This window comes from Rhinopithecus bieti, unplaced genomic scaffold (genome assembly GCF_001698545.2).
Source record: "Rhinopithecus bieti isolate Rb0 unplaced genomic scaffold, ASM169854v2 scaffold_5924, whole genome shotgun sequence".
In the NCBI taxonomy this organism is placed as follows: domain Eukaryota; kingdom Metazoa; phylum Chordata; class Mammalia; order Primates; family Cercopithecidae; genus Rhinopithecus; species Rhinopithecus bieti.
In genome coordinates this window covers 1,266,570-1,293,525 of record NW_016805189.1, presented here as the reverse complement: position 1 = coordinate 1,293,525, position 26,956 = coordinate 1,266,570, and the positions used below count along the sequence as shown (strand labels likewise).

Here is a 26,956-nt window from a genome sequence, read left to right as displayed (position 1 = left end):
GGATTTTAACCTGTGGGATAAAATAAATATCCATGAGCCCATAGATATAAATAAACAACTGGATAAATACATAAATAAACATAGGAGAAGGGACAGCTGTTTCTTACCAAAGAGTTTATGAAGGAAAAAGGGAAAATAGAAAAATCACCGTTAAGCGAATACTGTAATAATAATTGTGATAAATAAGATCCACTGGTGGATGCAAATATTAGTGGCCCAAATCTGAGGAGAAGCAGAGTATTTCCATAATCTCAAAGTATCTCCCCCTAAATATTTATTAATTACAAAGGGAAAGATAATTTTATAGTAGAGAAACTCTGCAGACACTCCCTTCACTAAGTGATCAAAATAAACATTATTATTGATAAGACATCACTATCTTAAACCTCTTGATATGATGCACTGAGAAGGACAATATCATTTCACTATCCTGAAAGACAGGGAAAGACTGAGGGACCATCATAGATTGGAGGAGATTAAGGAGAAGGAACAATTAAACATAATATGGAAAACTGGATAGGATAAGATCCTATCCAGATAACGGGCATTAGTGGAAAAGCTAGTGAAATTAGAATAAGGTTTGCAGTTATCACTGATTCTGATCTTTGTATTGTGGTTAGTAAGATGTCAACATTAGCAGAAGGCAGGTGAGTATATGCCAAATTAGTTCAAAATAAAAGTTATAAATAAGAGGAAAGTTAAAGTTATAAATAAGAGGAAATAAACATGAGGTACACAAAAACAAGTATTTCAATAAAAGTACAGTAAACAATTCTTTGTTTATATTGCAATTTCCACAGCAGAGAGACTTTCAAGCAGCTGGCTGGATGTTCGTCATATTGAAAAGTATGTAGACCAAGGTAAAAGTGGAACAAGAGAATTACTTTGGTCCTGGGCACAGAAAAACAAGACCATCGGTGACCTTTTACAGGTCCTCCAGGAGATGGGGCATCGTCGAGCTATTCATTTAATTACAAACCATGGTAAATGCTGATTCTTATAATGTGGCTCTTAATCTGTAATAGGAACTGTAGTTTGTAAATTTGAATATTGCATTTTATCCAAGACATTGACTCATGCTGTGTGTCAGTGTTTACTTACCTGTGGCTTTTATCTGGAAGGGACTTTCCAGCTTCACATTTTCTTGTGACACTTTCTTCCCTTATCACCTAACTTATACAACATATTTCTTTCTACCACTTTATAGTTTTGTTTTTTAACTTACTTTTACTTACAAACTACACTTTTTAAAATGTTTCATTTTTCGCAGTTAATAGAATGAGCTCATTGACAAAAACTCTGAAACTCTTTGAGTCATAAACGTAATTGGAATCACAGTATTTGAGATACAGATCATGCTATTCTTTGTTTTACTATATATTACAAGTTAAAAGCATAATTGTATTTTCCCCCTATATTTAATATTTTATATTGCACCTACCTCCAGAATAATCTTGGGATGTTTCTTTTATCTTCACTGCTGTTTTTACACCACACCGTTTAACCCTGTCTTACTTGTTACTACCCATTCCACAGTAGCCTAATTCTTCTCTGTTTATCTTCTCTATTTCTGATGCTGTGTCATGCCTTATATTTAGAACAACCTGATCAATAAAGCTCATAAAGTTTTCTCCATGTATTCTTTGTCAGTGAAATAATCTAACGTCACCTGTTGTATTTGTTCCACTCAGATGTATTCATTTCAACAATAATGATCTTGGGGCTTATGTTATAGACCCAAGGCTCTTAGATTGGAAACTCTTTTGAATCAACATCTTTGTTCTTTGGCTCTTTTCATAGATCACATTTTTAGTTCTGTGTATTTGCACAGATGTTCTTTGGTAATATATTTAGTGCACATGAGCCCTTGCACACACACACACACAAGGAATCCTGAGAGGTTTGTACAAGAAAACTGTAGCTTCACATTGACTTTTATCTTGATCTTTCCTATTAATGGGGTATTAGTTCCTAATAGACTTCCACCATGGTATTATTCATATAACTTGGCTAATCCCTTTTGTCTTTTGCACATTGTTTCTTCACTTAGTTTAGTGCAGCAGAATATTTCACTGTGAAGTTGACTGAGCAAGTGAAATTCAGTGAGTCCCTGGGAACTGTAAATGCAACGCCTTTTCCATTATCTGAGCCTTTCTCAGCCACTGAAACCACCCACATGGCTTTTTGTTCATAATACAAACTTGTGCCACTTTAATAGGACACCCAGGTATGTTTTATATGGCAGCATTCAGTGTTCTGGAATAAATTTTAGAGTATATTTTCACTCTCTATGTTGTTTATTTATGCAACAGAGAATAATTTGGACTGTAAGTAGACAAAAATTCCACATTCTTGGTTGATTCTTGGTCTGTTGCACATACAACATTTATTTTTCTTTTTTGGATGTGAGATTAGCTGATTGGTAAAAAGACTTTACTACCCTAGTACAAAGAGATAGGCAAATCTCAAGTGAAGAGGAGGATAGCACCCTACTTCTTTACTAAAGAAAATAGCATTATTTAATTGTAATTGATATAGTTGGTGTTTCAAATTAAGTAACAATTTTGAAAAAGTTAATTATGTAGTTGTTATAAGTGAGATGTAATGATTTGTTGGAAGCATAAGTATAGCTTGCTCAACAGGGGTTTCCTATTATGGCTACTCACTAAATCAGGAGTTAGAGCTCCTAACTGAAGATGCATAAAACCATTTAGTCTTTCTGTGCTGCTACCATGGACAGATTTATCAGTTATCTAAATAATCAGTTATTGCCCACCTTTCCTTGCAATTTTCTTCTGTTTTGTGGAACTTATTTTATTTTAGAGGAATTTGGGGCATTTATATTCCAACTTCCAGGCATCACTTTGTAGATTTGGATTTTCCCAGTCTTATAAAAATGGGCCTTTGATTTCCTCCCAGGTACTGTGCCTACAATTCAGGTTGCTGCTGCTCGGTGGTTTCTTCACATCAGTAAAGCATTCTGTCAGATCTCAGGACATATCAAAATTGCTCAAGAAACTAGAATCTCTATTTTTTGTTATTATATTTCTGGCATGCATGTCCTTATGTATCACTTTTTGCATTTATATTTCAATGATCAGCAATTGTTTTCCAGTTTTGACACAAAATTCACAGCTTTCTACTGGCTTCTTAAGAGAGCCATTTTCAGTTTTCCATTTTATATGACAATGAAGTATTATCTCTCTTTTCACAAACAGCAAAAGAATAATGACTTTTAGTACCCCTACAGCCCCCAGATTTCACACTTTTTTCTATAGAAATTCAGTATGTTTGTTATTTTTTCTTCTTGCCTAGTTGCCCTGGCTAGAACCTTTAGCATGTTGAGTAGAAGCGGCAAGACCGGACATCCTTACCTCGTTCCTGATCTTAAGGGGAAAACATTCAGTCTTTCACAGTTAGTGATGTTAACTGTCGGTTTTTTATAGATGGCCCTTATCATATTGAGGACATTTTCTTCTGTTGGTAGGGCTTTTATCATGATAGGGTGTTGGATTTTGTCAGATTTTTTTTGTCATCTATTGAAATGAACATGTGTTTTTTTGTCCTTCATTCTGCTAATGTGGTGTATTACATTGATTGATTTTCAGACATTAAACAAATCTTGGATTCCTGGGATACATCCCATTTGGTCATTGTATCTAATCCTTACATGCTTCTGGATTCAGTTCGCCAGTATTTTGTTAAGGATTTTTGCATCTACATTTCTAAGAGGTATTGGTCTGTTGTTTTCTTGTAATGTCTTTATTTGGCATTGGTATCAGAATAATACTGGTCTCATAGAATGATTTGGGAATTATTCTATCCTTTTCTATTCTGGAAGAATTTGTGAAGGACTGGTGTTAATCTTCTTTAAATATTTGGTAGAATTCACCTGTGAAGCTATCTAAGCCTCGGCTTTTCTTTGTGGGAAATTTTAAAGTACTAGCTCAAACTCTTGTTATGAGTCCATGTATATTGTTTATTTTTACTTGAGTTAGTTTCAATAGTTTGTGTCTTCCTAGAAATCTGTCCATGTCATCTAAGTTATCTAATTTTTGGCATATCATTGTTCATAATATTCCTTTATAATTCTATTTATTTCTGTGAGGTCAGTGTTGACATCCCCTCTTTTTTTCTTGATTTTAGTAATTTGAGTGTCTTTCTTGGTCAGTTAAGCTAAAAGATTGTCAATTTTATTGATCTTTTCAAAGAAATGATTTTGGTTCTATTGATTTTTCTTTTCAAAAAATCCTCTATTTTGGCCGGGTGAGGTAGCTCCCGCCTGTAATCCTAGGACTTTGGGAGGCTAAGACGGGCAGATTGCCTGAGCTGAGGAGTTCGAGACCAGCTTGGGCAAAACGGTGAAACCCCGTCTCTACTAAAATACAAAAAAATTAGCCGGCATGGCAGCGTGCACCTGTAGTCCCAGCTATTCAGGAGGCGGAGGCAGGAGAGTTGCTTGAACCCGGGAGGTGGAGATTGCAGTGAGCCAAGATCGCGCCACTTCACTCCTCACTCCAGCCTGGTTGACGGAGTGAGACTCCATCTCCAAAAAAAAAAAAAAAAAATCATCTATTTCATGTATTTCTAATCTAAATTATTTCCTTCCTTTTGCTTGCTTCAGTTTAGGTTGTGCTTCTTTTTCTAGTTCCTTAATGTGAAAGTTCAGTTTACTGATTTGATGCCTTTCTTCTTTTTTTAAGGTAGGCATTTGCAGCTATAAATTTCCCTCTAAGCATGGCTTTTGCTGCATCTCATAACTTTTGATATGTTGTGTTTTCATTTTCATTCATCTCAAGGTATTTTCTAATTTCTGTCATGACTTCTTTTGTAACTCATTGGTTATTTATGATTTTGTTGTTTAATTTCCAGATACTTGTGAATTTCCCAAATTTCCTTCTGCTGCTGATTTCTGCTTGCATTTCAATGTGATCAGAAAATAGACTTTGTATGATTTTAATCCTTACACATGTATTTGAAGTTCATTTAATTGCCTAAGGTCAGGTCTGTTCTGGAAAATGTTCAATGTACACTTGAGAAATATGTGTATGTTTTGGTTTTGGATGGAATGTTCTATAGATGTCTCTTAAGTCTAGCTGGTATATAGTGTTATCAAGGAAATTTGTTATTAATTGGTTATGATTTCTTGCGAGTTTTCTAAGCAAAATAATTTAAGAAACACTAGAAGATAATCTAGAAAGAAAAGCTAGAATAAAAAATGAAAGTTTTCTAGTCTGAGACAAAATGTTAGAAATGACAGCAAAATATGGCAGGGTTTTAATCTGTTGTAGGAAGCTACATAAATAACCTCAGTCCAGACAGCACTCTACCAAATAGAAGTTATAGTCAACATTTGGGGTGGTAAGTATTTGTGATTGATACACACACACACACACACACACCACCTCCAATACTTTATGGCACAAGATGATATAAAAAAAAATGAACCCAGGAAGATATAATATCATAATTGTAACATTTAAAAATATATGTGCAAAAATGCTGATAACACAGCTGGGCACTGTGGCTCATGCCTGTAATCCCAGCTACTCAGGATGCTGAGGCAGGAGAATCACTTGAACCCAGGAGGCAGAGGTTGCAGTGAGCCAAGATTGTACCACTGCACTCCAGCCTGGGTGACAGAGCAAGACTCTGTCTCAAAAAAAAAAAAGGCCCAGCATGGTGGTTGGCTCATACCTGTAATCCCAGCATTTTGGGAGGCCGAGGCAGGTGGATCTCTTGAGGCCAGGAGTTTGAGACTAGCCTGGCCAACATGGTGAAACCCCATCTCTATTAAAAATACAAAAAAAATTAGCTAGGCGTGCTGACGGGTGCCTGTAATCCCGACTATTTGGGAGGCTGAGGCAGAAGAATCGCTTGAACCTAGGAGGCAGAGATTGCAATGAGCCGAGATCATGCCACTGTAAGAGTGAGACTCCAGCCTGGGCAAGAGTGAGACTCCATCTCAAAAAAAAAAACCAAAAAAAAAAACCTGATAACAATTTTTTAAAAAATTTTCTTCTGTGTACTTTAATATTTTTAATGTCTAACAATAATTTATCTTATTTATTACTTACTTGTTTATTATTTAGTTATTTAAATTATTTAAAGTTATATTAATAATAGATTAAGGCAACTACTTATGTTTTAAGTGAACAAAAGTCTGTTTGTATAACATTTGTTAATTAGAAAACTGTTTCACAAATATAACACCACAAATAATACTTCCACAAATTTATTGTAAGTGTTCGATGGGAATGAAACTTTAGAAATCAACAATGACTAGCAAGACATTTATTTTCAGAGTCTCAGAAAGGAAAAAAACATTAGGGACATAGAATTTTTTTGTATCTACCTTCCCGTATTTCTCTTTCAGGATCAGTCTTGAGTCCTTCAGAGAGGGGTTATCAGGAAGGCAGATTTCCAAACATATTATTCAAGGTAGAGTATGTGTGCATGGAAAACGAGCCTTGAACTTTGTTGTATGTATAATTGAGCAAAAGGAATGAAATTAGCAGGCAGAAAAATGCTGGATTTGCCAGCACTCTTAAAAATCAGAAATGCCCTGGTTCTCTCATTATTCTCTATTTAGTTGAGGATTCAGGAAAGTAGAGATTTATAAATATGTGAGAAATTAAGAGCTTTCTCTTCTCAGTGATCTGTCAGAGATGAGACTGAGAACTACTAAGGATGCTGTGATTTATACATTTGTCTTAACTCAGCCTTTAATTTTCCTTTTTTAGTTGGTGTTTTGCATATCACTGTTAGTTTTTATTACAGCAAACTAGCAGTGATCATTTTTATAGCATTAGAAGTAATTTAAAATTGATTTTAACTGACCGTGGCATTGAAACTTGAGTTTTTACTGTTGGTATGAAAGCCTTAAATATGGCAATGAATGCTATTAAATAAAGTGAAATAACTTTGATTTCTGCTAGCTTTCTTTTAAATTAGGTTGCACTCTGTTGCACTGCAGAGTCCCCAGGGAGCTTTAGATTTCTGTTGAAGTTCTGTTCTTTCTAGACTTATGAAATGGAATTACTTTAGTATGTATTTCTTCTCTTAGGAAACAGCCAGTGTCACAGTGGATAATGTTCTTATTCCTGAACATAATGAAAAAGGTAGGAAAAAACAACTTTTTCCAACAATTTTTTTAAAATCATACTTTCATTTAAGTGAATTAAGAAGGAGAAATACCCAATAAACACAATAGCCATATAAATTCAGATTCAGTATAAAATTTCATAGATATTAAAATAATTTCAATTTGATTGACACTTATAGTTCTAATAGATGACACATTATTATGTTAAGGCTCCTTTGGCTAATAAAGAATGCAATTGTGGTCTCTTCACACAGGGCTATGTTTTCGTTTTTTGTTAGTAAAATTTGCTATGTTTGTGTGTCATGGGAAAACATTTTTAAAATTATGTTGAGATTATATAGTTTTAGAAATGCTCACAGCAATTACAGAAATCTTTCAAGATGATTGTAGAGCAATGCTGAAGGTCAGTATGAAAATCTAGTTATTTTCCATATCAACTTTTCTACTTTATTAGTAGGAAGAATAATTTAGTTCCACCTGGAGTCATTCTGATAAATTTTAAAGACTATTTAAGGCTGTGTTGACTAGTCTTTGCCACTAGATCTGATACTTCTTTCATTGAAAAAAGAATTAGAAAAGTTAGACAAGGCTTTGGTTCTTTAGCAATAAGGTCTAAATCAAACATTAAGTGTCTTCAGAGAGGATTTTGTATTAGCTATGGAAATATAGCCAAAATTGGGTTCTGAAGAACATAGCCAAACTTTTCCTTTTCAATTTGTATTTGATTACTCTTTGCATGTTTTCTCCCAATCTCCACTTTGGGTGAGTTTTTAAAAGGCTGAATCATCTTTCTAATTTACTCTGAGGAAGTAAATTAGGCAGTTAGAGGATTTGGCACATGAAAAGTGTTTCTATCAGTCATGCTTGGAGAATATCGCTTACTTATGTCAATATTTCCACTTCCATAATTTTTTAGTAGTTTTAGGTTCACAATGGGTCAACAGCAACACATTGACCTAATGACCAGGAAATTGAATCTTGGAAGAATTTCTTCCACTAAGCTCTTTGGCTGATCTCTTTTGAGAGGAGGTAAAATCACAAATCTAACCCTTTGCTCTGTGGAATGGTGGGAACTAGATCCAAGTAAATGTGCAGAGAGCACATGATGGGCTTCGGCTTTGGTTCCTGGACCTTTCTCTACTGACCTTCCACTGGACTCTGAATTGTTTCTAATATAGAAGTTTTGGTTATAATGGTGATGTTCATTCTTAGATAACTTATCTTCCCCCTACTTTCCTTCCTAAGGAATACTGCCTAAATCTTCAATCAGCTTTCAAAACATCATAGAAGGAACTAGAAATTTCCACAAAGACTTCCTAATTGGAGAAGGAGAGATTTTTGAGGTATACAGAGTGGAGATTCAAAACCTAACATATGCTGTCAAATTATTTAAACAGGTATGGAAAGAATTACTGTCACAGGACATCAATTCCATTTATTTGCTCATCTTTCATATTTTAAAAGTCATTTTCATTGATGTTGAAAGGGGTATTTGAACATAAAATTTTATAAGTGGAAATAAGAGATACGATTTCAGGTGACTGAAGAAATAAAGACCTGTCTTGCAAGAATGTGGAAGTTAAATGCTTTCCATCCCCAGATGTATAGCATGAAAGACTTTTCCGGGCTGGGTGTGGTGGTTCACGCCTGTAACCCCAGCACTTTGGGAGCCCAAGGTGGGCGGATCACTTGAGGTCAGGAGTTTGAGACCAGCCTGATCAACAGGGTGAAACCCCATCTCTACTAAACTAAAAACACACAACTTAGCTGGACATGGTGGTATGCTCCGGTAGTCCCAGCTACTCGGGAGGCTGAGGCAGGAGAGTTGCTTGAGCCCAGGAAGAAGAGGCTGCAGTGAGCCAAGATCACGCCACTGCACTCCAGCCTGAGTGATAAAGTGAGACACCACCTCAAAAAAAAAAAAAAAAAAAAAAAGAATTCTGAAAAGTGTCCTGGGACTTTGCTAAAGAGGGTCAGATTGTGCTAGCCTGCCCCGATTTTCCTGGATTTTTAGGATGAGCTAGGTCCTCTCCAGGCAGCTTCACAGGCTAAGCCACAGTTTGGCATTTGGTACTGCTTTATAAGTTGTCTTCTATCACAACTCAGAAGGGTGGAAGGAGGAGGCTTTCAAGTAGGAGCAACAAACCAACATAACAGGGTAGGAGGTCAGAAGACAGTTGAGTGACTGCAGCCAGTGAAGCAGAAAGGGAATTCCAGGATCAAGCTCAGGAGTCAGTCAGATATAGGTCCACACACAAACACAGAAGAGCTGCTCTTCATTTTCTTCATAGCTGGTCAACAATAAGTACACATTTACTAAACTCTTATATGGACTGAGTGCTGAGCATGTCGAGATGAGTAAGGCATAGTTCTGTCCTCAAGGAGCTCACAGTCTCTCTGGGGAAATAGCCAGGTAAACAAAAGATTAAACTGTTGTGAAAGAGGTACTTCAGCAGAGAATTGTACAAAAGATCACAGGAGCACATAAAAGATAACAACTCTTGCTGCCATAAAAAAAGAATGAGTTCATGTCCTTTGCAGGGACACAGATGAAGCTGGAAACCATCATCCTTAGAAACTAACACAAGAACAGAAAACCAAACGCTGCATGTTCTCACTTATAAGTGGGAGTTGAACAATAAGAACACATGAACACAGAGGGGAGAGGAACATCACACACCCAGGGGGTTGGGGAAAATGGGAGGAAGAGCATTAGGACAAATACCTAATGCATGCAGGGCTTAAAACCGAGATGATGGGTTGATGGGTGCAGCAAACCACCATGGCACATGTATACCTATGTCACAAACCTGCATGTTCAGCACATGTATCCAGAACTTAAAGTAAGATTAAAAAAGAAAAAAAAAAAAAGGAGAAGAGGTTTAATGGACTCACAGTTTCACATGGCTGGGGAGGCCTCAGTATCATGGCAGAAGGTGAAAGTCACGTCTTACGATGGCAGACAAGAGAGAACTTGTGCAGGGAAACTCCCGTTTTTAAAACCATCAGATCTTGTGAGACTTATTCACTGTCACGAGAACAGCACTGGAAAGGCCCACCCCATGATTCAATTAACTCCCACTGAGTCCCTCCCACAACATGCGGGAATTGTGGGAGCTACAATTCAAGATGAATTTGGGTGGGGACACAGCAAAACCATATCAGAAGTCTATCTGAAAAGGTTACATACCATATGATTCCAAATATATGACACTTTGGAAAAGGAAGAACAATTGAGACAGTACAAAAATGATTTCTGGGTGTTTGGTAAGGGGTAGATGAATAGGCAGAGCACAGATGATTTTTAGGGCAGTGAAATTATTCTGATACTATAATGGTGGATACATATTATCATGTATTTGTCAAAACCCATAGAATATACCACACTAAGAGTGAACCCTAGTGTAAACTATGGTGATAATATGTCAACGTAGGTTCATTGATTTTAACAAATGTACCTCACTGGTGTGAGATGTTAATAATTGGGAAGCTGTGTGCATGTGTGTGGGAACGCCTTACTTTCCTCTCAATTTTTTCTAAATCTAAATCTGCTCTAAAAAATAAAGTCTACTAATTAAAAAAAAAAAAAAAAAAAAAAAAAAAGATAGCAACTCTCTCCACCCAGAGGGGGGATGTATCTGGCACCCAGAAGAGTATCTGGCCAAAGTAACCACTCAATAAACAGTTCTCAAAACAAATGGAAAACCTTCCAGCTGGATTTTGAAGGATGAGTAGAATTTTGGCAGGCAGTGAAGGAGGGGAAGTACATTCTGAGTGGAACAAATAGCAGTTGCAGGGGCCTGGAGGCGTATGTATGAAAATGTAGATCTTACTCATGAATTCATTCAGCACAGTGGACCGGCCGTAGGGAAGATAGTGAGAAGAGGATGCTGGAAAGATATTAAGTCTGTGGGGTCTGTGTCCACACCCAAATTCATCTTGAATTGTAGCTCCCACAATTCCCACATGTTGTGGGAGGGGCTCAGTGGGAGGTAACTGAATCTTGGGGGTGGGTCTTTCCAGTGCTGTTCTTGTGACAGTGAATAAGTCTCACAAGATCTTTTAAGTAGGAGAGTGAAAGACTTAGATTTGTGTTGTTAAAATATGACTTTGATTCTAGGTTAGATAGTAGATTGGAAGTTGTCAGAAGAATTGGGGGAAAGATGGCAAGAGCTAGACTGGAGGCAGGCTGGGCGTGGTGGCTCACGCCTGTGATCCCAGCACTTTGGGAGGCTGAGGTGGGTAGATCACTTGAGGTCAGGAGTTCGAGACCAGACTGGCCAACATGGTGAAACCCTGTCTCTACCAAGAAATCAAAAAAAAAAAAAAAAAAAAAAATAGCTGGGTGTGGTGGTGCCTGCCTGTAGTTCCAGCTACTCGGGAGGCTGAGGTGAGAGGATTGCTTGAACGCAGAAGGCGGAGGTTGCAGTGAGCCAAGATCACGCCACTGCATTTCAGTCTGGGCAACAGAGTAAGACCTTGTCAAAAACAAAACAAAACAAAAAACAAAACAAAACCCACAGACTGGAGGCAGAAAGACCTGGTGGAGGGATATTTCAGATGTGCAAACCAAGAAATGGACAGGGTGTAAACCAGTGTTCCCAGCCCTGAGTATATATTAGAATTATCTCGGGAGCTTTTAAAAAAAATAAGCCTTTAAAAAAAATGAGCTTTTAAGAAAATGAGCCTTTAAAAAATGAGCTTTTAAAAAAATGGTAGGCACCAGTGTTTTTTAAAAGGTCCCAAGGTGGTTCACATGTGTTGCCACTGTTGAGAGCTAATGCTGTTAGTCTGGGCAAAGTCAGTGAGGATGCAGGGGAGAAAGTAATGTCTAAGAGATGAGGTGAAGTGGACCACATCTGATTAGCTGTTGGATAGGACTGGGGAAGTGGGAAGAAGGAGGGTTTCACAGTGATTCCTGGTTTGCAACGTGCATTACAGAACCTTTTAAAAAATTATTTCCCTAATTTCTCCATTTCTCCAAATTGCATTTAGTACTACTTAATTGTACATAGACATCTCAGAATTCCTGAGAAGATGCTAAAGAAACAACCAACTGGCACAACCGTTCAACAAATAGAATATGGTCGCTCTAGAGGTGGCCAAGCTAAAGCCTGTTTCTTAGTGCCAATGTGTCCCTGGCCCCAATTCGTACACTCTCTTATAGTTGAGCCTCGGGACCCCATCCCCAAAGGGTCTGTCCAGTCTACTTTCCTGTTCTTTCTGCAGCTGCCACCAAATCATACTCCCTTTTGGGAGTTTTCTTTCCATGAGTCTGAATGGGACATCATTGCCTCTAGAACCCCTTCCCTTTCTTTCTTAAAGACAGGTGTTATTTCCTGGATTGTCTCTGACCCCTCTAGTGTGGTTTGGGTGACACTCCTATGTTTAGCAACAGCATCAAAGTATTACATTATTCACCCACCTCTCTCAAAGGACTAGGCAGCTTTCTTTGAAGAGCTCTTATTTGTCTTTGTATCTTAGTGCCTTATTACAGGGCCTGGCCCATAGCAGTTGCTCAGTAAATGTTTGCTGGATAAATTGAATGAAGCATACATACCTTTTTCAAGAATTTAGTTGCTAGTTGTTACGAGTAAAAATACCTGAGATTACCAAGGTGTATACAAAGTCTTACTATCTCTACATACATTTTAACTTTCTCTTAAGGTGGTACATGGAAGTATGGCTGGACTTCACCCTTCTGCTTTTATCTCTGCCCCCTATTTTAACCCAACACTCGTGTGCACGCGCGTGCACACACACACACACACTTATCAGGAAAAAATGAGAACATTTAATGAAGCCTTAGCCACAGAACATTGTTAAAGAAATGCAGTTTTGTGACATTGTTTATTACCAATTACTTTTCTTAGGGAGACTGAGGTGGGAAATTGTGCTAGAAGTGTTAGATCTGTGCTTCTCTAACTTTAATTACCTGGGAATCATCTTACAATGCAGATTCTGATTCAGCAGATCTGACAGGAGCCCTGGATTTGCCATTTCTCAGCAGCTCCTAGTGAAGCTGAGGTTTTTTGGTCATAGACCACATTTCAAGCAACAGGGTGTTAGAGTGCTACATTAGCATAAACAAAAAAACCAACTTCTTCATTTTTCAAACTAGAAAACTATGACCTTAGGGAGGTTGAGTGACTGACAAAGAGTCACAAAGAGCAAGTGTTAGTGACAGGCGGAAAATCCAACCCATCTGGCTCCCAGGACAATGGTCTCGTAAAATGTAAATTCTGATAAAATGGTCCTTGAAAATGATTTTTTAGCCTGATTTATTGTTTCTGACCTCCTGGTTCAACTTGGAAAACAGTTTCCAAAATTCCTGTTGAATTTCTCTCCCTTTATTCCTGAAGGCAGAGCTCCAAAACTCCACCTTCTCTAGCAATTTGCAAATGATAGAACGTTACAACTGGTGAGACCTAGGAGCATACTTTTTTTTTGGTAGAAGTTGGAAACCTGAGATCCAGAGACATGCAATGACCTAAGATGTATGAAGGCATCAAGAACAGTGCCAGGGACAGAGTAGGTACTCAGTACAATATTATTAAACTCATTAAAATATTCATGTGTCAGGCTCTGGGCTATCTTCTAAAGCTTCTTGGAAGTAAAGAGTTATATTTTTATTTGCTTAGTAAGCCCATCTTTTCAAAATGCAAAGGTAAACTTGAACTGACATATCCAAATAACCCAAGTCATAAACACCAAATTAGTGAAATTTCACAGCAGAATAGAAATAACACAAATTAGATTCTTTGTAAGATCAAGTGGGGGAGGTTCTAGCTGTCATGGGATTGTCTTTGAATACATAGAATGTTTTTGAATTTATGTAAATGTGTGCAAAATATGATGAAAGAGTTTAGCAAGGCAATACATTGCATGAAAACTTTTAATTCAAGAACACTCATTCTAGATCTCTTTTGGGGCTAATGGATTTTTGAAAATCTAGTAAAAGCTAAAGATTATTTCCCCAGAAAAGTGTTCATATGCATTTACACCAAAAAGTTCATCTAATTTAGGGAGACTATAGACCCTGGGTTAAGAATCCTAGAAACAGATCCTTTTCTTAATTTTGTTCTTGTCTTTCTGTATATGTAGGAGAAAAAAATGCAATGTAAGAAGCATTGGAAGAGGTTTTTATCTGAGCTTGAAGTCTTACTACTGTGAGTATGTTTTCTGTGGAATTTCCTCCTCTTTGTGCCTGGGTTTCATCTCTGTTCATTTTTTATTTTACAGCACAGAGCTTGGCGTGATATGTAATACATTTGATTTGGATGTTAGAACTTTGGATAAATTTTGACATGTGCTTTAGTATATTCCTTAAAGTACATTTTAAAATAGATCATTTACATAATTCCCTTGAACATATTTTAACAGGAAACTGTCACAAGGAAGTGGGTTAAATCATATGTGACTAACATGGCTGAATAGTAACTCTTAGAACATTAGAATGGTCTATATTTCACCATTTCCTCCTTCCTTATAGACATTCCAGTCTATAAGCTGTTTCATCAGTATAACTCTATTCAGGAAGAGAGTTTTAGACAAAGAAATCAAGAGATTTTGATGTACATATTATTTTTCGGGAATTTACTCCTGAGTCTGAGCGTCCTTGGAGTCAAATTGAAATGACTTCATTTTCATATATATATTCATATCTGCAGCCGTGCAGCCTTCCTCATTGAAAGCCTCTAACCCTATAGAGCTCACTTGTCACTCTTTACAAATAGGAAACTTTCTTTTCGATATTTTTTTAACCAAGATGTGACATTGGGAGGCAGAGAGGAAGGTGAAGAGAGAAGGCATTATACTGAATCCATTTTCTTTTAGACTGAAGACCAGAAATCAGAGTAGTAGAGGAAAATCATCAAAGCTTACATATCACTTAGTCAATAAAAAATGAAATCCAAAATTGTAATAGTAAAAAGTTTTTACATGTGATTGTTTTATTTATTTGCTTATGAAAGTAAGGTTCAAACATTGCAAAATTTCAAAAATGCAAAAGGATAGACCAAGAAAAGATTTTCTCCCACCATTATCATCCAGTCACCCAGCTGATCTTTCCAAGGCAACAGTATTACCAGTTCCTTATATATATTTCCAGAGATATTTTGTGTGTAGGCAAATATGTATTTTGTTTTCTTATTTTTCTCCTTTAACACAGCGGTGACATGAACACATTGTTCACATTGCTTATTTTCATATTCTATTATATTCTGTACTATAGTTTACGTAACCATTCCCCTGTTGATGGTTTCTTAGATTTGTTCTAATATTTTATTATATGAAAATAATGCTGCAACAAGAAAACCTTGTATTTATGTTATTTCGTACTTATTTGAGTATATCTGTAAAATAAATTCTCATCAAATGATGGTATTAAATGGTTACGTGCATTTTATCATAACAAATTGTCCTCCAATATAAGTTATACCAATTTACTTTCAAAGAAGTCATATATGAGTGCCTGGTTTTCCATTGTTGCCAACCTGGTATTTATTCTTACCTCTTAATTTTTGCCAATCTGTTAGGTGAAAATAGTTTATCAGTGTAGCTTTTGAAAAAATATTTATTGACAAATAAAAATTGTATATATTAATGTGTACAGTGTGATGATTTGATATACAGTATGTACACACTGTCTAATGATTACCACAATCAAATTAATTAATACATCTATCACCACCCATGCTGTACTTTAGATCCTCAGAATGTGTTCATTGTACAATGGAAAGGTTGTCTGCTTTGACCAACATCTTTCTATTTTTCCCAACCCCCAGCCCTTGGTAACTATTTTTCTACTCTCTGCTTCTCTATGTTTGACTTTTTTAGCTTCCACATGTAAGTGAGATCATGCAGTATTTGTCTTCTGTGTCTGGCTTATTTCACTTAGCATAATGTCTTCCAGGTTCATCTATGTTGTTGAAAATGGCAGGATTTTCTTCTTTTTATGGCTGAATAATATTCCATTTTTGTGGGTGTGTATGTGTGTTGTGTGTATCACACTTTCTTTATTGTTTATCCATTCATCTATCAATGGACATTTAAGTTGTGTCTATGTCTTGGTTACTGTGAATAATGCTGCATTAAACATGAGAGCACAGATATCTCTTTGAGATACTGATTTTATTTTATTTTATTTTATTTTATTTTATTTTATTTTATTTTATTTTATTTTATTTTTTTGAGACGGAGTCTCGCTCTGTTGCCCAGGCTGGAATGCAGTGGCCGGATCTCAGCTCACTGCAAGCTCCGCCTCCCGGGTTTATGCCATTCTCCTGCCTCAGCCTCCCAAGTAGCTGGGACTACAGGCGCCCGCCAACTCGCCCGGCTAGTTTTTTGTATTTTTAGTAGAGACGGGGTTTCGCCGTGTTAGCTAGGTTGGTCTCGATCTCCTGACCTCGCGATCCACCCGTCTCGGCCTCCCAAAGTGCTGGGATTACAGGCTTGAGCCACCGCGCCCGGCCTGATTTTATTTCTTTTACATACATACCCTGATATGGTTTGGCTCTGTGTCACCACCCAAATCTCATCATGAATATACTCCCATAATTCCCATGTGTTGTGGGAGGGACCTAGTGGGAGATAATTGAGTCAGGGGGGCAGTTTCTCCCATACTGTTTTTGTGACAGTGAATAAGTCTCACAAGATCTGATGGTTTTAAAAAGGGGAGTTTCCCTGCACATGCTCTGTTCTTTTGTCTGCCGCCATGTGAGATGTGCTTTTTACCTTCCACCATGATTGTGGGGCATCCTCAACCATATGGAACTGTAAGCCCATTCAATCTCTTTCTTTTGTAAATTGCCAGGTCTCGGGTATGTCTTTATTAGCAGCATGAAAACGGACTAATACATATGCAGAAGTGAGATTGTTGGATCTTATGGCAGTTGTATTTTTAGTTTTTTAAGGAACCTCCATTATGGCTGTACCACTTTATATTCCAACCAACAGCATACAAGGACTTCTTTTTCTCCATACCCTTGGCAACTTTTCGATAATAGCCATCCTAACAAGTGTGAGGTGATATCTCATTGTGGTTTTGATTTGCATTTTTCTGATGATTAGTGATGTTGAGCATATTTTCATATACCTGTTAGTCATTGGTATGTCTTCTTTGAAAAACTATCTCTTTGGGTCATTTACCCATTTTTATCAGGTTATTTGCTTTTTTGCTATTGAGTTGTATGAATTCCTCACTATTTTGTATCTTAACACCTTATTAGATATATGGTTTGCAAATATTTGCTGCCATTCCATAGGTTTCCTTTTCATTTTGTTGATTGTTTCCTTTGCTGTGCAGAAGCTTTTTAGTTTGATATAGTTCTACTTGATTATTTTTGCTTTTGTCACCTACGCTTTTGGTGTCGTAGCCAAAAAATAATTGCCAAGACCAATGTTAAGGAAAATTTTCTCTATGTTTTCTTCCAGATTTGTATGGTTTCAGATCTTACATTTAAATATTTAATCCATTTTGAGATAATTTTTGTATATGGTGTGTAAGACAAAGTTCTAGTTTTATTATTTTGTATGTGGGTATTCAGTTTTCCCAACACCATTTATTGAAGATAATTTTCTTTTTCTGTTGTATATACTTGGTGCCCTTTTCAAAGATTAGTTGATGATGTATATGTAGGTTTATTTCTGTTTTTTTTTTTTTTTAAATTCTATTCCATTGGTCAATGAGTCTGTTTTATGCCAGTGCTATATTGTTTTATTACTATAGCTCTGTAATATAGTTTAAAATCAGGAAGTGAATGCCTCTGGCTTTGTTCTTCTTTCTTAAACTCACTTATACTGTTTGGGGTCTTTTGTGGTTCTATATAAATGTTAGCATTCTTCTTCTATTTTTTGAAAAATGTCATTGGAATTTTGATAGAAATTGCATTGAATGTGTAGCTCACTTTGAGTAGTATGGACATTTTAACAATATTAATTTCAATTCATGTATGTAATGCATCTTTCCATTTATTTGTGTCTTCTTCAGTTTCTTTCATCAGTGTCTTATAGTTGTTAACGCACAGAATTTTCACCTCCTTGGTTAAATTTATTCCTAAGAGTTTTATTCTTTTTAATGCTGTTGTAAATAGGATCAATTTCTTTAATTTCCTTTTCAGATTGTTCATTGTTAGCATATATACACATAGTTAATTTTTATACATTGATTTTGTATTATGGAACTTTTCTGAATTTATTAGTTTTAACAGTTTTTTGGTGGAGTCTTTTGGGTTTTCATCATGTCATCTGCAGACAGAGCCAATTAACTTCCACCTTTCCAATCAGGATGCCTTTTATTTCTTTTTCTTACCTAATTGCTCTGGTTAGGACTTCCAGCTTTATGTTGAATAGAAATGGAAAGTATGAGCACCCTTATCTTTTTCCTGAACTTAGAGGAAAAGCATTCAGCTTTTCACTGTTAGGTATGATGTTAACTGTGGGTTTGTCATATATGGCATTTATTATGTTGAGATACATTCCTTCTACACCTAATTTGTTGAGAGGTTCCATCATGAAAGGATGTTGAATTTTATCAAATGCCTTTGCATTTGTTGAGATGGTTTTGTGATTTTTGTTTTTCACTGTGTTAATATGGTGTATCATTTATAGATCTGCACATGTTGAACCATTCTTTCTTCTCAGGGATAAGTCCTGTTTGACTATGGTATTTCATCCTATTAATGTTCTGTTGAAGACTGGGAACAATGGCTCATGCCTGTAATCCCAGCACTTTGGGAGGCCAGGGAAAGTGGATCACCTGAGGTCAGGAGTTCAAGACCAGCCTGGCCAACATGATGAAACCCCATTTGTACTAAAAATATAAAAATTAGCCAGGTGTAGTGGCGCACGCTTGCAATCCCAGCTACACAGAAGGCTGAGGCACAAGATTCGCTTGAACCTGGGAGGCAGAGGTTGCAGTGAGCTGAGATCATGCCACTACACTCTAGCCTGGGCAACAAAGCAAGACTCGATTTCCAAAAACAAACAAACAAATAAACAAACAAAGAAACAAACAATATTCTGTTGAATTTAGCTTGCTAGTATTTTGTTGAAGATTTTTGTATCTATGGCCGTCAGGGATATTGGCCTACAACTTTTTCTCATTATGTTCTTATCTGGCTTTGATATGAGGGTAATGCTGTCCTAATAAAATAAGATTGACAGTGTTCCCTCCTCTTTAAGTTTTTAAAAGAGTTTGACAAGGATTAGTATTAATTCTTTTTTAAATGCTTGTTAAAATTTTGCCAGAAGCTCTATGGTCCTGGACTTTTCTTTGTTGGAGGTTTTTGATTATTGAATCAATCTCCTTAGTTGTTATTGGTCTGTTTAGGTTTTCTATTTCTTCATGATACAGTCTTGATGGATGGTATGTTTCTAGGAATCCATCTATTTCTTTTACGTTTTCCAGATTGTTGGCATACGATAGTTCATAATAGTCTCTTATGATCCTTTGTGTTTCTGTGGCATCAGTTGTAATGTCTCCTCTTTCATTTATATTTTATTTATTTGAGGCCTCTCAGAAAAAGAAGTCTCATAGTATCAATTTTTCTGAGTGATATTAATAATCCTTTTTTATATTTAAGAGATATATTTTATTTTCTATGAAGTAGCTTATAATATTCCTTACCTATTATTATAAATTAGACTGTTGGTCTTTTTCTTAATGATTTGAAGGAATATTTTATAATTCCTATTAGAAAATCAGCCTATTTTTATGCTATGAGATGCAAGTAATTTTTTACCGTACTGTCATTTCATCTTTGCTTATTATAGTGTTGACATGTAGAAATGGTTTTAATACAGTTAAATTTATCAAGGTTTTCTTTTAGGGATTCTAGATTTTATGTTATAGTTTAAAAGGCCTTTTCCATTGAGAAGTTATATTTAGGTTGGTGTAAAAGTTATTGCAGTTTTGCCATTAAAAGTTATCACGTTTTTTGCCATTAAAAGTAAAATTACTTTTTTTTTTTTTTTTTTTTTTTGAGACGGAGTCTTGCTCTGTCACCCAGGCTGGAGTGCAGTAGTTCCATTTCAGCTCACTGCAAGCTCTGCCTCCTGGGTTCACACCATTCTTCTGCCTCAGCCTCCCTAGTAGCTGGGCAAAACCGCGATAATTTTTGCAGCAACCTAATAAAATAGTTCTCCCATTTTTTCCAGTACTTTCATGGCTTCATTTTTTACATTTATTTACCTGATCCATTTGTTTATCTGGTGAGGTATTTTCTGTGAACTACAACAACAGATTGTCTAGGCTTCAAAAATTCTATTGGCATTTTTAATGGAATTTTAATAACTTTATAGATTAATCTGGAGAGATTTACAATTTTATAATGTTGACTATTCCTGGGGTACCATTTTTATTTTGCTAATATTTATTTTGTGTTAGGCCCTATTTCAAGTGCTTTACATGTGTTAATTCATTAATCCTCATGACCATCCAATGAGATAAATTATCCTGTTATCCCCATTTTGCAGATGAGGAAACTGAGATACATCCTACCTTTTCTATAAGATCCAAGTTATTTCCTAAATCATCTTCTCAGATGTGACTAAGGCAGATGCAGCTTTCTCTTCTTAGAATGTTCTATCAGAAACAGGATTGGGAGAGAAGTTCCTAAGTAAACAGACAATTTCAATAAACTAAGTGGTAAGATGAGGAAATACGAGCACAGAGGAGGGAATGATAACTTGGGGATGAGCAGCAGAATGGGTTTCTTGATATAAATAATATCTAAGCTGAGACCTGAAGGATGAGGTTTCTTTAGTTTAATATTAATGGAATTACCTTAAACAGAATTGTGAACTCCATAGAATGTGACTTCTGATTCCTTTTTTCCTTCCTTTCTCAAGGGAAGGAGAAAAAGCTAATAATTTTTGAGGACCTGGCTTTTGGCTTAACCTTTTATTTAATTTTCATAAGAACCTTGGAAATAGATGTTTTAATTACTGATTACAGTTAAAGGAACAGGCTCAGAGCAATTAAATAACTTGCCCAAGTTAACACAGCCGTTAAAAAGACCAGAGATTCAATCCCAGGTTAGTTGTTCAAGTCTGTTTACCACACCATGGGGCTTGCATCATTTTGTCTGAACAAGGCACTCAGAATGTTTGCTGAAGTGATTTTAGAAGGTATCAGATCTGCTAACCTTCTGTTGTATATAATCTAAAACCCTACTGATTTAAAAATTTGTAGCAAAATGTTGGGTGGCATGGGTCCACAGGTACAAAACCAGCAAACTTTCTCCAAGGTATCTCCACATTCCATACCTTGGTAACCTCTAAAGTATCCGTTTTTCTGTTTGATCAGTAATACTTAAAAATAAGCACATGGTCTTTTCTCCTCTCTGAGCAAGAGAGTAGAGCACCAGGCCATGGCTGTGTCTATCTGATGTCCACTATCTACTGCCTTCCAGAAGATTTGTCTCTCTGAATTATTTTAAGTTGCAGAAGAACCAACCAGGTATATATGGACTGTTAAATACACTACCTCAATTTCCTTTCAATCCATTGCTTTTCATTTTATAGGTATAGTTGGAATCATAATAGGTGTAGGGATCTTGTATCACAGAAGACTTTGATATATTTAAACATAAAAACTTCTCTGTGTGTGTACATGTATACACACACACACACACACACACACACACGCTTCCTTCCTTGAAGTAAGAAGAAGAAAAGGAATCAGAACCCCCCTCCCCCACCACATATGCACAATATATATAGGAATGTGTGTGTTTATAGGGAAATTTTGCTACTGCAGAAATGAATAATAGGCTTTTATAAACAGAATATTTTTTACAGATTTATTTTAATATCCCCAAGCCTGCCCAGAACATAGTAGGTATCCCATAAGTAATTTTTGAATTAAACTGAGCTCACAGTATGTGTGAATTTCACATTTTATGTTTCAGAGTTGTTACCTGGGCTCATAGTGATAGCACACACAATTGAGGAATAGAGTTTTTGTTAATAAGCTAATAAATGATTATTAGGGGGAAAAAAGCCTGAGAAATGTATACTACACTGACATAGAAATCTGTGATTTAAAATCAGTGATATGTTCTCAACATCAAACATTACTAGTCATATGGATTTAGACAATAATGCAAGCTTTGTGAAGACACTGACATCTCTTTTCAGCTGTGTAACTGGTATCTAGCACAGTACCTGACATAGTAGTGCTCAATAAGTGGATGAATGAAAATGGTATTTATTCTTATGTTTTGGTGACTTAAACTTATATACTTAAATAAATCAAGCTAACAATTTTAGTTGCACTGTTTTTACTTAATAAGTCATGTTGTCTTTCATATTGATAAAATAAGTTAATATTGAATAGTGCTATCTTTTGTAAAGTTTCCAATATTACAAATCTTTAAAACTCCTTATTTTTTGAAAATTTCTGCCCTATATTTGGATGTTTTATTTATATTTACGTGGTTACAGTCAATCAAAACCAGTAACTAGTATTTGCTAGAATTTTTTTTTTTTTTTTTTTTTTTGAGGTGGAGTCTCACTCTTGTCACCCAGGCTGGAATGCCGTGACACGATCTAGGTTCACTGCAACCTCCGCCTCCCGGTTCAAGCAATTCTCCTGCCTCAGCCTTCTGAGTAGCTGGAATAACCAGGTGCTCACCACCATGCCCAGCTAATTTTTGTGTTTTTAGTAGAAATAGGATTTCACCATGTTGGCCAGGCAGGTCTCAAACTCCTGACCTCAAGTGATCTGCCTGCCTCAGCCTCCCAAATTGCTGGGATCACAGGTGTGAGCCACCGCGCCCTGCCGTTAGAACTCTTTAGACCAATTTGGAAAGCAAATCTGTGTCCTGTGCCCAATGTGTCCAGCCAAATTTATATTCTGCTTTAAGCCTATTCTCCATCCCACCTTACTACTCCCACACCAGAGTGTTGTCCGTTTCCTATCTGAATATGCAATTTGATGGCTTTAAAACATTTTTTTGTTTCAAGGTTTCACCATCCAAACATACTAGAGTTGGCTGCATATTTTACAGAGACTGAGAAGTTCTGTCTGGTTTATCCATACATGAGAAATGGAACACTTTTTGACAGACTGCAGTGTGTAGTAAGTTCTTTCTATTATTCTGTCTGATCCTCTGACCCCTTGAAGCCCTGGGAGAGCTGCTGAAACCATCTGGGAGAGCTGGGAGGCAAGATGTGTTTGCATGAGGGGAAAGCGAAGGATGGGTTTCCCAAGGAAGCAGTACTTCTTGGATTAATTTCTTACTTTTAGAAGGCCGAGCAAATACCGGAGTTAACGTGTTTTGTGCAACATTTTGGCAACCATATTGGGTTCTTACTCATTATATAGTAAGAACCCAGCAAATCTTTTGGTAACCATGTTATATTATATTTGATTCTGTACCTCCAGTGAGTTGGCATCAACTACTCTTATTCCTTAGATAATTTTAACTTGTATAACTTTATATAAAGTATCCTTCAATACAAAGGATCGCCATAACAGTGACACAGACTCTAAAGAGAAAGAGGCAGCCTGGACAACATAACCAGATCTCACCTCTACTAAAAAAATGAATAGTCTGGGCACGGTGGCTCATGCCTGTAATACCAGCACTTTGGGAAGGCAAGGTGGGTGGATCACGAGGTCAGGAATTCGGGACCAGCCTGACCAACATGGTGAAACCCCATCTCCATTAAAAATGCAAAAATTAGCTGGGCGTGGTAGTGCGCACCTGTAATCCCAGCTACTCAGGAGGCTGAGGCAGGAGAATCGCTTGAACCTGGGAGGCAGAGGTTGCAGTGAGCCGAGATTGTGCCATTGCACTCCAGCCTGGAGATTGTGCCATTGCACTCCAGCCTGGGCGACAGAGCAAGACTCTGTCTCAAATAAGTAAGTAAATAAATTGCTGGCCATGGTGGCACATGCCTGTCCCATCTACTTGAGAGGCAGAGGCAGGACAATTGCTTGAGCCCAGGGACATGGAGGCTGTAGTGAGCTATGACTGTGCCACTGTACTCCAGCCTGGGTGACACGGAGTGAGACCTTGTCTCAAAAAAAAAAAAAAAAAAAAAAAAAAGAAAGAAAGAAAGAAAAGAGAGAGAGAGAGACAGAGAGAGGGAGAGAGAGAGAAGGAGGTTGAATAAATGCCATGATCCCTCATTAGATGTTTTTGGAGGTTAAGTTTAAAAATTGATTCCAAATAGGTTGTTTCAGTGAGGATGAAAATAAAAGAAGATTGTCTCAATTACTCATACTATTGTACCACAAGTAACTTAAAAACCTTATTTAATGAACTTTTAAGTAGTGTTACCTTACTAGCTATGTTTTGATTAAGCTAATATTAAGAAGTATGGAGTATTTTCATTGTCTATAAAGAGGCCTAGAACTGCCATCAGTAGCAGAAGGAAACCCATCTGGAATTAAAAATAAGTTCTGGAAAACCAAAACGTTGATTCACCCACCTCACCCCACCTTGCTATCTGCTTCTATTCTGGTATATGTCTGCATAATGAATACATAGGTAGTTTTTACTCAGAAAGTGCAACCAAACCAATTGCTGTTGTCGTTTTAGGGTGACACGGCCCCACTCCCTTGGCACGTTCGAATCAGTATATTAATAGGAATATCCAAAGCCATTCACTACCTGCACAACGTTCAACCATGCTCGGTCATCTGTGGCAGTATATCAAGGTAAATGATTCCAGAGCTTTTGGGTATTCCTGAAAGCTTCTTTTATCCTCACACGTGAGTCATACTTCACACTATTCTCTGCTGTAGTTCTCCTGGTATGTATGTGTGTGTGTTAAGAACTCTCATCTAGGTATTTAAAATCCTATATTTTATTAATGAAAATGTGTCTACCAAATTTAAAAGCTATATGTATGTTGCCAAAAAGAGGGTTTGCATTATTTTTGGGAATTATTAATGAACAATGTAGGATAGACAATTCTGTGTACAGATGGTCCCAATTTATGATGATTCAACAAAATGATTTTTTTTTGACTTTACAATGGCACAAAAGTGATACATGTTAATTAGAAATCATACTTTGAGTATCCCCATACAGTCATTCTGTTTTTCAGTTTCAGTACAGTATTCAATTTATTGTGTGAGATAGTTAACACTTTATTATAAACTAGCCTTTGCACTAGATGATTTTGCCCAACTGTAGGCTAATATAATTGTTCTGAGCACATTTAACATAGACTAGGCTAAGCTAGGATGTTCAGTAGGTTAGGTGTATTAAATGCATTTTCGACTTACCATGAGTTTGTCAGAATGTAACCTCGTAAGTTGAGAAGCATCTGTATTTTAGTAATTATTAATGGCACTTTGTGAAATGAACCTGTCTTTATCTACTTTTTTAAAAAACTGAAGCTTAAAGAAAAATTAAGCAACTTAAATGGGGATTCCTAGCAAGCTGGCAGTAGTAAATAGCGATTAAAATTGTTTGTCCTTGAGTCTCCAGTGTCTTGCTCATCCTACTGAGCCTGCTGTCTCGTAACTTTATGTATTAACCTACGACAAGCTGAGCAGCAACCCGTGTTCATTTTTTGAGACATGAGAAAATTAGAAGCAACATCTCCCACATTTCTTCTTCTAGGCATAAAGAATCATTCACACAGACTAGATACCCCCTGCCGGTGAATTTTTTTCTATTTGCCCTTTATCTTGAACCTGTCCAAAAGTACCTGAATACACCTTTGCTGAATATCAAGGAAGACTGAATTTAAAAGACTGCTGCTGCTTCTGAACCATTTCCCGGTATCTTGAAAAAAAAATTGTAGGATGCTTTTGACTTGGGCAGAAGAGGAGCTGATTACTTACTTGTTTTTCGGATGAAATGAACTCCATAGGAAAAGACTCTAAGTTTTACTTAGTTCTAGAGGGGTGGGATGACCTACCCATAGATGTCTGTGCCTGTTGCAGTGTGGCAATCCAGCAACTGCTAGTGGCTTTGTAGAAACAGCATAAAATTAATGCACACTCATGGGACCTGAATAGAGAGGGACCGTGAGGGTCTTGAGTCAGTGGAGTTATCCATTGGAATTGCTTTCAAAGGGCTGAAGTGGCTGCCCACAACCTAAAACATCCCTCCTCCACTCAGCTTGCAACCAACACTGAGCACACTAAGTGCTCAAATATGTGTTTTACTGAGCAAATAAATATCTGGAATGTTGCTAAACATATTCTTCCTTTGGTCTAAACTTAAAGTAAGTATTAGCTTATTTTAAATCCCCAAGAAGTAATGGATTAATTTTATTAAGTTTCCTTTTGTGTGGCTGAGTTCATCAAATCCTTTCCTGAATGCAGAGTTTGAAGGAGAAAGAAAAGAGAAGGTGTTGGGATTTTGGCTCTTGATGGGAGACGGGGACAGAGAGTCACTAACTGAAGCAAAGGGAGCATCAGGGCAGGGAGGGAGGCAGAGGCAAGCTCTGCCCATGTCCCGTTATTTTTCACAGCTGAAATTGGGTAAGGTGATTTGGATGTGACAGCATCTCTCTCCTGGTATTTGGTGAGAGCACAGGCTTTGGGCCCTCATTTCCACTTTCTCGCTGTTGGTCCGTGTCTTCAGGCAGGTTCCCAGGAAGTGGGCTCAGAAGCACAGATTTACCTGCAGGAGATTTTTAAGGGAGGGCTCTCAGCAAATGAAGCGAGGAAAGGAAAAAGGCAGGATTGGGCAGTTGGAGAGGTTGAGTTGGGATATTGTTGTCCTAGAGGCCTCAGTCCAAGCTATGGGGAAGCACTGAAGCTGGGATGGTCCTTCAAAGACATCCCAGAGGTAGGTAGGGCACTCTGGGCTTTGCACCCCTGCATCTGACCAGCCCTCTTGTGGAGCAGTAATGTGGCTGGGTGAGGCAACTCCCTTC

At 37.0% G+C, this 26,956-nt stretch overlaps 1 protein-coding gene across 3 annotated transcripts in view; it reads left to right on the top strand.

Annotated features, from left to right (window-relative positions):
* Positions 1–26,956, top strand: part of IRAK3 (interleukin 1 receptor associated kinase 3) — a 59,744-nt gene that overhangs the window by 13,545 nt on the left and 19,243 nt on the right. The window contains exons 1-8 of one of the 3 annotated variants that reach the window (XM_017871578.1): positions 892–983; positions 3,609–3,732; positions 6,377–6,441; positions 7,067–7,121; positions 8,351–8,502; positions 14,210–14,274; positions 23,075–23,189; positions 24,658–24,776. In XM_017871578.1, coding sequence (XP_017727067.1) covers positions 981–983; positions 3,609–3,732; positions 6,377–6,441; positions 7,067–7,121; positions 8,351–8,502; positions 14,210–14,274; positions 23,075–23,189; positions 24,658–24,776 — 698 coding nt within the window. In that variant the 5' untranslated portion in view covers positions 892–980. Of the gene's footprint in view, positions 1–800; positions 984–3,608; positions 3,733–6,376; positions 6,442–7,066; positions 7,122–8,350; positions 8,503–14,209; positions 14,275–23,074; positions 23,190–24,657; positions 24,777–26,956 lie in introns of those variants that run through there. The other 2 variants (XM_017871575.1, XM_017871577.1) reach the window with 2 other exon arrangements.